The following is a 14,075-nucleotide window of genomic DNA, read 5'->3' as shown; positions in this document are numbered from 1 at the left end:
CCCTTTCTTATAGAAGCAAATATGGAACAGCTCCATAATTCTGTGGGAGACCTTTTCCTGTTTGATTGCCAGGCTGTAGTTAAAATTCCCGCTGAGAGGTTCAGTTGGGGTAAGAAAGAGATGAAGGTGGTGGGTCTGGGCAGACACCTACAAAGGGGAGATGAACACACACTGAACCAGAAGTAAAAGCATCTAATTTTCTCAGGAAATGGGCTGATACTTAATTGAAACTGGTAAAAAAAGTATTTGTAGGTACACTGCAACTGTTCCACACTAGGAACTGAAAAGGCTCCTGAACTCCTTGCCATCTGTGTTCCCAGCAAGAAGGCTGAAGTAACAAAGGCTCATTGATGTGAGAAGGGAGGGAAGTTTTTAATAGAGGAATCCCAGGAGCCAGCCAAAGAAGCATTATCTTGTATTAAAAAAATCTGCAAATAATGAAATTCAGAGAAAAGAGAAGCCAATTTTTTTTCCTGGCCCATGAAATTAGTAGCAAATAAAAGAAGAAACACATGTTAAAAGGACTGGAGACTAAACCTTCCCAGCAACATTCTTCTTGGGGTATGTTGTTCAAAAGCATACAGGGATCCATGTTCAGAAACACTCACCAGGTTCAGTTCCTCTTGATCCCAACAGGAGCTGTGAATTCTTTGTACTTTGGAAAATTATGTCCCCAGAGTACAGTTGAAATTTTGAAATTTTCAACTCAGACTCCCACTCTGAAACCAACGGGATACAAGCACGAAAATTGTTATCAGAGATCTTCTCTTATAAAGCAATGCAAACTGATGCTAGCACTTGTGGGAACTAATCCCATCAGCAGCAGCCACCTTTCAGTTCAAGAATAAAATGAAAAAGCAAGATAATATTTCAGGCTTGGGTGTGATGAAGCACCACTACCAGGAGTGTGGGGGGAAGGCACAATATTTAGACTCTGTTGGATGAAACAACTATATTTTGCTTGCAGACATGAAAAGAAGAACCAATAAGAAATGAATGAGGAAACATTTCGTCCCAATGCCATTTGTTTTGGGGGTGGAGAAACCTCATACATTCCTATCATGGAAGACAGAGGTTGAAACTTCCATGTGGATTTTGTTTCTTGGCCTGGTTTATCCTTTTCTGGGGTGCAGATGCTGGCTGACTGTAACAGAGCCTGAGCTTTTCTTCCTGCCCGTGATGCCAAAGTACGTCTGAAACCAATACTAGTGTCTTAGAAGTAATTTGCAGGGGTTTTAAGTGTGTCTTTGTGACTCTGTAGACTGCCCAGCCTTCCGGGTAGAGTGCAAATCAGTATTTATAAAAGGCATTTTCAAAGTGGATCTTTGAACCTGCTGGACTGCGCAGTTTCTCCTGTGCCATTTTTGATCCATTGTATAAATACAAATTTTGGCACGTGCACAACATTATAAACTGCATAATTGTTTTTATTAGAGTTCTGTGAGTTTGGAGGTACCTGTGCTTTAATTACACTTGGCAAGTTTCCAGGAAAACTCCTCTAAAATGTAGTGCTTGCAAAGCTTTCGTCGGGCCACCCACAATGACAGCTTTTATTTTTCCTCTATTAGTGATGGACATTTTCATTTAATTTTGGTCTGGGTGTGTGACAGAGCCCCCACGCACTGAGCTGCAGCTTCTCCCGTTCACTCTGCAGCCCCAGAGTGTGTTGGGACACCGTGGCAGCAACTTGCGACGTTTGGACCCCAGCCAAGCAAGCGCTGCTTGCAAAGTTTTTAGGTTGTCTGTCTTGCTTCCTTGGTCTCCCCTCCCCCTGTTAAAAATCGCTGGTGACACTCGAAACGCAAGTCAGTTAATCTCCTGTAAAATCTAAGCGCCAGCCTACAGCAGAGAGCGCAGCAGAAATGCAGAACGTTGCTCGGGAGGTTCCCCAAGGCACCGTAAGAACCCAGCACGGAGGTGGGTTTAGTTCCGCTCCTGAGCCCAAATCTCTTGTGTCGCAGGACAGAGCAAGGACAATGGTAACAAGTCAGCAGGATAGCTGGAACTTCATACTCCATGCCAGAAAGCGGGATGTCCAGCTAGCACAAATAAATGTGTAGAACTAATCAAATTAGGATGGACATGCTGTGCAATACAGAGAAATGCATGTAAGCAGAAAATTGTGTTTAATATTTGTAATCAAAAGCATTTATTTGGGACTATGACAGCCCAGTGCTACGTGCAAATTGGGTGAGGAAAAAATGTAAACATTGTTTCTTTGATTTCTCGGAGTTAGGGTGCAGCAGGAATGCTGGATCCTTTTCCAGGGGCTGTGATTCAAAAGTGATGTGAAATGAATTTAGGGGCTTATTGACAGAAGATATTGTTGTAAATGGTGGTGAAAACCTATTCCTCAGAGATTACCCTTTGTTGCATGGACTTTGCCAGAATTTATAAGATGCCAGCTGAAAACTGGGGGGTTTAGAGACAAGCCAATGGCCATGATATAACTTCTGTCCTACCCCATGTTTTAAGGCTGCTGCAGAATTTAGGAGAGAAACTGGTGAGACAGTGGAATTTTATTCTGTGAACTTTCAGACCCTGAAGGATCAGGAATTAACGGAGGAACCGTGCCATGTCAACCAGTACATGTTTTTGTTTCTTACACAGTTTCCATGTCAGCTGAAATACAGTTACCCATACACAGAATACCCAGTGACATGGTATAGCCCATGCCACGTGTCACTGAAAAATGCAATTAGCCATCATGCAAAAGCAACTCTGTTACAGTAGCTGATATTGTAAACTGACCACTGTCTAGAAATGCAGAAAGATGCTTTTGGGAACACGCTAGACTAGCATTTTCCATTCCTCAGAATACTGTTGTCAGCTTCAGACTTCACAGAATTAAACAAAGGAGTCCTCAGTTTCTACTTATGGCAGTAGCCTTTTAAAATTTGGGGAGGGGGTTAAGAATATGGTGTAGGAGTGAATCTGCTGTCAGCTGGCATTATAATACTGTCTAGTACTATATAAACCTTCTCTGAAAGTAAGAGCAAGCACTAATGCTGCTGTAGCTGTGAGGAAGATGAGCACTGTCCTCACACCATTGGTCTGTTAGGATGTGTCCTGTTCCAGCTGCCCCTGTCCCATACCTGGGGGGTCCCCAGGGCAGGAAGGTGGGCACCAACTCTCCCTGTTTATAATCTCTGTTTTGCACAAAGGAACTTTCTGGCAGGGAGGTACGAAAGAGTCTTCTCAGGTTGTGTAATCCAGCCAGAGAGAGGAGCTGTGAACATTCATGCCAGCTGACAGGATTAGGCCTCTTCCTAAACTGTATGGTATTGCAAGGCTTTAGATAATGTACACAGAGCCATGAGAGTGTGATTTGATACCAGGTAATCTGTACAAACCCTTCCTCAAGGTCTTTTTTAAATTGTTCCTATTTTGTTCAACCAGCAGTCCTGTCCTGCTACAACTGCGTAACTCTTTAGACAAATTATATAAATTCACAAAATGCCTTGAGATTACTGAATGAAATATGTAATGGGAAAGAAAAGCCTTCTTAGCAGTTGTGGTGTATATGGAGCATAACCAAGTTTGGAGCATAATTTCACTTTGGAGCCTCTTCAACTTGTGACAAAGATGAACTTGATGGGTTTTAAAAACTACCAGCTCATTCTAAAGAGGGTCATTTGTAACAGGGTTTCTGTGAAGACTTCTCTGCAAAGAGTTTCACCCAGCATGTGGTTAATCACCACTCACTGTAAATGAAGGCAAAGGGCTTCTGTGCCACAAGAGTGAAACTTCATGAGGATAAACACAAAGCCTAAAAACTGAGCTGGAAGAATCCTATGGAATGCTTATGTGTATCCTGAGAAACCCAACAAATATGTCATTCGGTAAGAAACAAGTCACAGAAATTGTCGAGTAGAAATGGACAGTTCAGAAACTGAATGCTGAGTTAGCAAAAAAACTTCTGCTGTGATTCTACTGTGTGTGTTCACTGAATATTGATTAAAACAAGTCCTCCCTGCACCATTTCCCTTTGGAAGTACTCTGCCTCCAGTCATACAATCATATGTGACTTAAATATGGTGAAAATTATTATAAAAATTCATTTTTAGTACAAATAAATCTGAAAAAATAATCTAGATTAATAGGGGAAGAGGTGACATCTCTCTGACAACAGACTTCTGTGAATTGTTCACTCATCTCAGTGGTCACAAATGTCTCACAGGATAAAGAATTTGCTCTAACAAAGACGGCAAAACAAACATGGTAGCATTTTAGTTCAGAGCTTATTTCTTCTGCATGCCTGTCGTTCCTGTTACCAATGAGCACAGACTCACAGAACCATGGAGTGGTTTGGGATGGAAGGGCTCTCTTGTTCCAACCTCCCTGCCATGGGCAGGGACACCTCCCAGTACACCAGGTTGCTCCAAGACCTGTTCAACCTGTCCTTGAACACTTCCAGGGATGGGACAGCAACAGCCATGTGAATCCTGTGTGCAGCTACACTCTATGCCAATGGCCATGACAGCATAATTGTTAGGGGGGAAAAGCCTATAAAAATGTATGAGAAAAGAGGGATTTGGAAGTAGAAAGAATAGAGTTGTTTAAAATAATAATCCATTTTCTCTGATAAGCTCACAGGGGAAAACAAGAACATCCAACATCTTTGCACAGAAACATCAAGTGACTGGACACTTTGCATGTAGGTGTGATTTCTCTAGAGTGCAGGGGACTGAAATGTCCTGGTGAAACTCAGTCTGTGCTCTTGTGAGCCTTGGTATAGGGAAGCAGGAACTCAGTGCTGCTGTAGAGCAGCAATCCCTCCTTTCCCTTGCAGCTATGAGAGAAATCCTGACTTCCTGAGTCAGGGCTCACACAGATTTTCGCACTGGAGATCCTTCCCCAAGAAAGGTATTGCTACCTGTAGGGCAATGCTGCTCAAGAACAATGAGCTTATGCTGGGTCATCACAGTTTGTTCTGTTCCCTGGTAATGGAGGAGTTTCTCATGTAGGTGGTACAAAATAGCCACAGGTGGAGAAAAACTAATAGGGGAAAACAAGGACTTACTGAGAACCTGACAAATCTACAAAAAAAAAATGGTGGGAGCATTCAGGCTGACAGCTTAGGGAGAATAGAGTCTGATGAGACTGTAGTATGGTAATGACTGTCTCTGAGGGAATATACACTTGCTGATCATCTGAGGTGCAACTTGTAGAGAGTGGGGGGAGGAAACCCCCCCTGTGGCTGTGTTGTTTACTCCACTGCTGGCTGTGGAGCTTTAGTTCTCTGATGTTTGCATGGTAAGTGTGTTTGCACATGGAACGAGCTGCCTGCAGGATTCTCTGATGTTTATGGCCATCACGGCTGGGATCTTGATTGACTCAGGGAGCAAAGTATGATGTTGTCTGAGCATGGTAAGTGATCAGTGTTGCTGCATACAGGCTGAGAAAGGTTGGGGTCCCCTGCCTAATGCCAACTCAAATTTAGACGCATGCCATTTATAGTCATGCAAAGCACTGTCACATTTTTTTCTTCTTCTTTGATCATACCAGAGACTATAAATCCCCAGGGTGAAATCTTAACTCTACAGAAATCCAGAGCAAACCACCTTTCAGTGGTGCAAGGTTTATGGTGAAAGTTGTGTTTTTATTTCTTAAACAATTCTTGTACTTGCTAAAGGATCACATTTATTTCTCACAGCAAATTAAATGTCAGTGTTCACAGTCAGGGTAGTCTACTGCAAACAGTCAGGTCCGTCTGTTCAGAGGGTTGAAGGCTGATAATAAAATTACAGCCCAATAATTTTCTATTTTTCTCCTATTATCTGCCATGCATAGCATGTTTTATGTGTTCTGCTCCACTGGGACCATCCTAAACCTGTGGCCAGCCATTTAATTTGAATATACTCAGTGGGAGGTGGCAGGTGCATTTTTACAAAAAGATCTTGAAACTTTATCATAATGTATTCAGCAAAGTGATAATGTAAAACCTACTGGGAAATAGAGAGAGGTGAAGGAGAAATTCCGCACCTGTGAACTTGTTTAAAGACAGGAAATGCTTTAGAAGGCAAAATACCTCAGATCTGTCTAATCCACTTCCCCAGACTAGTTACCATGAGACACCCGGTAAAGGAGGCAGGTAGAGGAGATGACCTCTCTCTCACCTCAGCTTGTGTGCTCTCCATCTTCATGTGCCAACTGGAGCAACAAGGCACCTTGGACTGGAACAGTTGCCCTTTATTTTCATGGTGTGACCCTGAGACAAGGGAGATTTTGAGTGAGATTGGACTGAGACACATACTGGAACACTCTCTAGCACAAAAAGGTGATCGTGAAGTGAGGGACACTTCCCCACGTGCAGCCAAAATCATCAGAAACAATTGTGTGCTGATTTCCAGTCTGGACCAGTCACATTCACTTCAATACTTCAGTTTGCTTTCAGATGATTTAGATCTTTGAATCTTTATTGAAATTTTCTGTAGAAGAGAATGTGTAATAGCACAACTAGATTGGTTGGGACCAAAACCTAGAGCTGAGTTGGCTCAATGTGAGAGCCATGGTGTGAAAGTCAGCTCTCTGATGGACATCAGTGTTTGGTACCCAGTACCTGCTTGTACCTGTCACAGCTGCGTTTGCTTCCCAGGCACCTTAAACTTCATGTGAATTATTTGTTTTCCCATGAAGTGACTTTTAAAAATATTAGAAAATACCAGCACATTCCCTCCAAGTGAGTAGTGGAAGCTGCATGGCTGGTTCAGGACTCTGCTTCTTCTCCCAGTATGCTCACAATCTCTGTTCCTTGCCAAGAGACGACTGAGAGGGGACCTCATCAATGTCTGAAGGAGTAGTGCCAAGTATCTGAAGTATCTGAAGGAGGAGTGAAAAGAAGATGGACCAGGCTCTGCTTGGTTGTGCCCAGCAACAGGACAAGAGACAATGGGTAGAAACTGATGCCCAGGAAGTTCCACCTGAACATGAGGAAGAACTTCTTTCCTGTGCAGTGACCGGGCACTGGAACAGAGAGCAGAGAGGGTGTGGAGCCTCCTTCACCAAAGATACTCGAGATCCATCTGGATGTAACACTATGCCATGCGCTCTGGCATGATCCTGCTTGGACCAGACGCTCTGATATGGTCCCTTTCAACCTAACTCATCTTGCGATTCCGTGTGGGTCGACACCCCCTTTCTGCCCTCCTCGGACCCCGCTCCCTGCACACCCGCACAGGTGCGCCAGCCCAGCCCTGCCGTGCCACGGCTCCCCGGGCCGATTCCCCCGCCCCATCCCCGGTCCCAGGTGCCTCCCCCGGCCCGGCCCCGCTCCTCCCCATTGGTCCCGCCCGCCCCGTCCCGCGTGGCCCCCCGGGGGCGGCCGCTGCAGTCGCGGCGCCGGAGGCAGCGCTGCCCCGCGGCGGCTGAAAGCGCCGGGCGCGCTCACCTGGGCGCGCTGCTCGGGCTCCGCCGGCCGCGCCAGCGGCTGCGGGGCAGCGCCCAGGTGACCATGCGGGGCAGCGCGGCTCGCCCGCCGCACGCCCCGGGGAGCAGGTAGCGCACGCCAGGTGCGCGGCGGAACATGGACTGTCTGCTGCTGGCCGTCTGGACTTTACCTGCTGCGATTCTCGGCGGCAGCTCCATGCAATTCCAGACTCTCCCGTGGCTTGGAAGCACTGTAAAGGCAGGTCGAGAGCACTTTTCTTTTGCAGTCGCCTAGTGTGCTTTCATACCAGGTTACTGCAGTTTCTGGTGCCTTGTCTCTGCCTTCCGTTGTCGAGGAAATCTCGCCCAATACTCCTTTTCTCTCTCTCTTTTTTTTTATTTTTTTTCTCTTGCAGACCCTTCAGCTGTGCTGCCTCTGTTGCATGTCTCATGCAGCAACTTTAACCAGTGACAGCATCAGTGAATTGACTCATGGTTTGTATAGCTCTTTCTGTATCTGTGTATGTGAACATTTGCATGGATTTTTTTTTTTTTTTGGTGGAGTGAGCGTTTAAAGGGAAGAAGCCACAGTGTTTGGGGAGCATGAAGTGCAAGCAGGCTGACTGCTGTGGGACAGCGAGCCATGGGCAGGGATTAACTTAAGCCCCGTGTGTTAAAGCTGAAAGGAACTATATGTAACAGCAAAGCAAATGAATGGGATAGTTAATACATGCACGTTTCCATGTGCGATTAGAAAGATAAATGTGTTTGTAGCCACACCAGCAAAACCTCGTGTGTCTGTTGTGGAAGTAGTGAGACAAAAGTAATGAAAAGAGTTGGGTGGGAGAGCGGAAGGAGCCGTGCAATGCAGGCTGAGGGAAAACAAACCTGGAGAGAAAAGAACTCAGGAGCTGTTTGTTCCCAGGTTGCAGGGACTAACATGTAGATGCTGATGACTTTGGGATGTTTGAACTGCAGTATATGCTTTTTATTGAGTGTGAGTGGAAACAAAGTACAACAGAGAACCACACCAGGGTGCAGAAAGGAAAACCCTCTAGCGCCCTATCCTCTGCTCACTGGGGATTCCCTCTCTCCAGCTGCTGCTCGCATTTTTTGGCCACCAGCCTGCTTAGTGTCCTCAGCTTCTGCCGTTGATTAACACCACTCGAGGAAAGTGAAAGCTCCTGATATATTGTTTCCACTCTCTAAGGAAAACAACTTATCACTGGCTATGTTTTCAGCTTAATGGGAGTCCAATGAAGAGATTCAGGCAAAGAGATTGATAGTTTTGCAACATCTGTGACGACACAAGAAGGAGGGAGTTTTCTTCTTTTTTTTTTTTTTTGTTTCTAATAGTCTTTCAGTTTAGGAAGAAAAGTTAATTATTTTATTAAATGCATGGACATCTAAGTATCAATAGAGAAATAGAGCCACAAAATTAAATGGGGTCAGAAAGCAGTTCATTCATCATAATTACTCATGTAACCAGGAATAGGTGCAAAGATCCTAGTTCAGGAAACAGGTAAAATTCAAACCCTAGTTGCAGGACACAAGCAATCCCTGCATGGCTAGGTCAACACCAGTGGTAATGTCCTTCAAGCTTAAGGCACCTGCCTACATAGGCAGCTGAATCATGGCCTCTATTTTTTCCCCTTTCTGAGGTTGTTGTGAGTAGATCTCAGCATTCTCAAAAATAGTTTTGTATTTTTCACATATTTTATCCAAAACAAACTTCATTGGCATGCAATTAGCGGTGGCTGACTAAAGGTTATTAGGTGGGATGTAATCTCTTTCTGCTGAAGGTCAGTTACAATTTGAAACCCAGTCTAATCAAGTCACTACAAAGAGATGAGATCTCAGTCAGTTAAGGCATTAATAAATTAATCCTTTAATCCATTTGAACAAGTGGTACAGTTCTGCAAAGTCTCCGTCATGGTTATCCCTACAGTGATACAATATTTGCTGCATTCTTCGGGAAGGAAAAAGCCTCTCCAACCAGAGCAGCTTTCACATTTGACAGCAATTAATACAGGGGGAGGGGAAAATCTACAGATCTGCTGGTGATGACAAATGTCTTCAGAGGAGCAGTTGTGGGAATGTTCACAGCTATGCTAGTTAGTCTGTGCCTCTCAGTGGGGCACAAAGGAAACAAACACAGTCTGAGAGCCTGTGTGTCTTACAGGGGTGAATTTATGCAGACAAGGCTACACACACAGAGCCTGCAGAGCTTTCAGGCCAGTCGCTGAACGAGGGAATGCTTCATCCCATAGTGAATACCTGATGCTTACCATGTCAGGGGGGTGCTTACCTGGTTTGTGGGATGAAAATCTGATGGCTAACTTTTTATCCTTGCAGATTATGTGTTTGTGACACCTGTCAGAGTGGATTCCAGTGGATCGTACATTTCACATGATGTTTTGCACAGTACTAGGAGAAAGAGATCAACTCAGAGTTCAAAGAGTTCCTTGCACTACAAATTTTCAGCATTTGGACAGGAACTTCACTTAGAACTTAAACCTTCGACCATTTTAAGCAACAGTTTTATTGTCCAGGTACTCGGGAAAGATGGAGTGTCAAATTCTCAGGAACATGAAATTGAGCAGTGTTTCTACCAGGGATTTATAAGGAATGATAGCACCTCTTCGGTAGCAATATCTACATGTGTAGGCTTGGTAAGTGTCTGTTTAAAACAAATCAGCATTAAAAGTATTTTCCTATGTGGAATAGTAGCTGAAGGTATGTAATTCATGTAATATTTAGGATACCATACACCATTTGCTGATTTTCCTGATGCCACTGGTTGCCATTGCATTTAATAGAAGAGATTTAGTTATAGCCAACGAACTGCATCACACCCTTTGTATTCGTTGATGACAGCCTTTCAGGGGAAAAAAAACAGAAGACTGGCTGGTAGTTCTAGTAATTATCTCATAGCAATTTGTTACAGTTCCTGATAGTTTACACATTTCTGCTCAATCTGAAGTATAAGTTCTTTCTGTCTTTGTGAACTGCTATGGATAAAGGAAAAAAACCCAAAACATTCAGAAGCTCATGAAAAAATATTATTATACCTATGTTTGTCAACTACTTTAAGGAAGGGTGAATTTCCTAGCTCAGCAGGAGTCATGGACTGGTTTCCTTTTGCTTCCTTTGGTAATTCAAGCCTTATTTGGGTTTACAAGTCTTGATGAGTTGATCTCTTATGAATGTGTTAAATATTATCGTTGCATATTTTCCGTTTATGGCTGTCATCAAAATTCATGAAAAATTATTACTCACAAGTGATTTTTTCAAAATGTGTTTGACAGTGCTCATTGCCTGCAGAAAAGTCTTTACTGATGTAATTTAGAAGAATCATCTACAGATTAATAGTCATGGATGTTTTTTAGGCTTAAGACCTTGCACATGCAAAGGAGTCTGCTGTGGATGCAGAGTAGGGCAGTGACATTTTAGCATTGGAATATGAAGTCACTTGTGTGCTTTGTGGTTGACTAAGGTCCAGGGAATATGTTGGGTCACCCTCTAGAAATCTGTTTTGCAAAGGTACTTGTCTATAAGGGCTATTGAACTGTGTGATGGGACCAAAGAAGGAGCACTTGAGACAGCCAGTGTTTCCTTTGAAACAGGAATCAGTGACTTGAGAAGACTGTTCGTTAGCAAGGGCTGTTGATAACTGGGTGAAGTGGTCTGGGTTACATTTTGAATGCTCTACTTTTCTTTTTTTTCCTTCAGCAAGTTAGGGGAATTAGTATCTTACAGTTCACTGGAACAGTTGCAAATCTGAGCTTAGAGCAGGTGCCCTGAACTGGAACGAAGCTTTTTTTTTGCTTTTAAAGTTGTGTTTATAGTGCTGTGTACTTAAAATTGGATGGACGTGCTTAGTTGCTTCTGTGGAAGCCTATGTTCACAACTGCTACTTTTCTACCAGATTTACTCAGAAAATACTCTGTTTTCAGTCATTGCAGTGTTTTGCCTTTTCCTCTAAGGGAAGTGCTCTGCCTACACACCACAGGTACAGTTTGGGTGATTTCCCCTGTTTGGTCACATTTGGTTTTTAATATGCTTTCTGAGCTAAGTGAAGTTGGGCTTGTCAAGTCTTGTCTGGAGAAGGAAGGTTCGAGTCTGCCTCAGGTCACAGAGGAGCAGAATGTGGTGATCTTAACTGAGACTGAAATGCATCTTTTACCACTGTCTCGACACAGAGGTTGTTATGACTGGTAAGCTTCATTTAGAAAAGATCCAGAAACTGATCAAAAGAGAATAAATATTGTGGCATAAGCGAGTTTATTCTGGCATTACCTATGTTATCAGCAATTAGAATCTTGCTCTTTCTTTAATTAGTTCCAAGGTTCAATAGTTTTCACCTTAAATTGTTACTTTAAACTGGTAGACAAAGTAAACCTTTACTTACAATAATCTCCTGTAAATATCCCAGAGTATAATTATTCCTTTCTCCCTATCCATCTAATAATTTCAGTGCACCTAATGAATCCCAGGCAAATTATCAACAGGATTCTTACCCTTTCAGTTTACAAGGCTGCCCTCTTAAAAATGTGTCGTCAGCTGTCTGTAATGATGACCACGTCACTTCTTACTGTGATCCAAATTCAGTAATCATATGTTAAGTCTGGACGCTGTGCTCTGATCAAGAGAACCTTGTGAATAGCTTCTATATCCTTTTTGCACCAACTACTTTTGTCACTTGGTTGCCCTTCTTTCTTATTTGCTTTGTTCACTGCAATTAAACCGAAAGTGGTGTTTCTTCTATATGGTTGGTAGCACTAATCTTTCCATTGTTCCTTTCATTAGCAATAGCTTCTCTACAATAAAGCTGCAGTGACCCATTCTTTCAAGCCTGGAACACCACAATGTGATTTGGAAGCAATTGCATTTCAATAGACTACAGGGACTCTTTGATCTAATTTTTTGGATGACCTAGAGTATTCAGTCATTCAGCTGTCTGTTATCTGCCATTGCCTGCAGAGGAGACTTTGGAGAGAGTCTATATGAAATGGTTTGTTAGGCAGGATGACCTTAACTTAACACTGGAAAGGAGCACGAATTTCTTGATTTGGTGTACATCTATTAAGAGTTGTGTCTATCTTACGATTTAATGCTTTAGTTGACAGGAAGGCCCCACATTTTTACGCTGATTTGTTGATTTGAGACCAAATGTTTCCATCAGTCAACACAATTTTCTTGGTGTGTCAGAAGGCAGAATTGGTTCTATGCTCCTTCTGTGAACAAGTACTCTGATACAGTAAGTTGGCACTTCAGGAGAGTGTGCACAAGTTTACTAGAGTATTTCCTCTTTTCACCATAAGAGTGTTCAGGTGCTTTGTTTTTCAACTGGAAACTTGTTTTTTTTCTATTTTCTGCCCTTTCTTGCTTCAGTCAGCATCCTTTGCTTGCTGGGGCATCTGCTATGCAGCAAGAAATCTGTGCTTTTACTTGTTTTTTAAATGAAAACTGTGTTCCGGGCTATCTGTGGAGAACATGACACGTTCCTTCCACAGAAGCTGTGATAATTATTTCGTATATTTTGTTAATATGTTTTCACTCTCAGCAGTCATTTTTTTTAACTCTTACAACTTTGGGTCAATAAGTTTATTTATGTTAGTAAATACAAAACTAGTTTCTCTCTTTGGCATCATCTTAATGTGGCCTGAATAGAAATGCAAAATGGTCAACTTCTTTCTCCAGTGATACTCATTATTGCTTTTAATAAACCTTTTACTCCTGAATGACTCAGTGGAGTTTCCTTTAGTCCCTTGTGCTCTCTCAATTAGTACATCCAGGCCACTGGTTTGTCTTTGCGTCATCCCCTGTTTATTTCCAAATTCAATCTTTTTTTCCCCAAACCCATATTTGAGCTAATTTTTGCTTTTTCTGATTATATTTTTATTTCTATTGTTATTTTCTAATTCATTATTACTTATAATTGCCTTTAGCTAGCTAGTTGGCAGGCAGACTGTGCCAAATCCACAGAATGCAGTGGGTTTCTGTTTTTCTGAAGGAGATGATGCTGGCCACTGTTAGAATATGAAATTGTTTCTTCAGGACCTACTCAGAGTGGTTGTGTCTGTATTCCTATCTCATTCCTCTTGCCCATTCTTATCCACATGTTCTATTTAATCTGCATTAAAAAATGATACCAGTTGTAGGCTCACCATCTAATTCCCACAGTGACACCTAAAAGCCTCACTGCTGTCTTCATAGTCTGTGAATCCCTGTGTTTTCTCTCTTTATGTGCCAGTTTTTGTCTCCTTAGGTTAGGTTTATGTATACAGAATCTCCTGTATGCAGGGAGTTGTTTGCAGTCACACAGTAAATCAGGGCAGAATACAAGAGAACCTCAGAGGTGTCCAGTCGTATTCCAGAGACACTCTCAAAAGTAATTTAAGACTGTGCATTTAGGAGAAGTCACATTTCTCTTGTGAATAAGAACTCTCTTCCAAAGTCAAACAAGTTTACACTGTAGTCCAATGCACAGCAGAGGAATTGGTGACCCTAATGAGTGAGTAGTTTGGTATACAGCATTTGTGGGGTCATTGCTGGCAGCTGGGGCAGGAGACAGGTGAGCGTGTAGCCAGAGGAAAGAACAGCTCCTATGATGCAAGGAGCTCTCCTGCCATCACATTGCAGAGGAGATCTGTGTGCGTTTTGGGTCAGAGAAAACAAGTACTGCTCAGTGGAACAGTTCGGGT

The 14,075-nt window shown here is 42.9% G+C and overlaps 1 protein-coding gene across 1 annotated transcript in view; it reads left to right on the top strand.

Annotated features, from left to right (window-relative positions):
• Window positions 1-7,342: 7,342 nt before the first annotated feature.
• Window positions 7,343-14,075, top strand: part of ADAMTS18 (ADAM metallopeptidase with thrombospondin type 1 motif 18) — a 77,940-nt gene continuing 71,207 nt past the window's right edge. Inside the window, exons 1-3 of the mRNA XM_071567749.1 lie at window positions 7,343-7,627; window positions 7,785-7,863; window positions 9,724-10,040. Coding sequence (XP_071423850.1) covers window positions 7,526-7,627; window positions 7,785-7,863; window positions 9,724-10,040 — 498 coding nt within the window. The 5' untranslated portion in view covers window positions 7,343-7,525. The remainder of the gene's footprint in view (window positions 7,628-7,784; window positions 7,864-9,723; window positions 10,041-14,075) is intronic.

The sequence above is a fragment of the Pithys albifrons genome, chromosome 12, assembly GCF_047495875.1.
Source record: "Pithys albifrons albifrons isolate INPA30051 chromosome 12, PitAlb_v1, whole genome shotgun sequence".
NCBI lineage: Eukaryota > Metazoa > Chordata > Aves > Passeriformes > Thamnophilidae > Pithys > Pithys albifrons.
The sequence above is the reverse complement of the archived record's forward strand: the minus strand, read 5'-3'. Positions and strand labels throughout refer to the sequence as shown.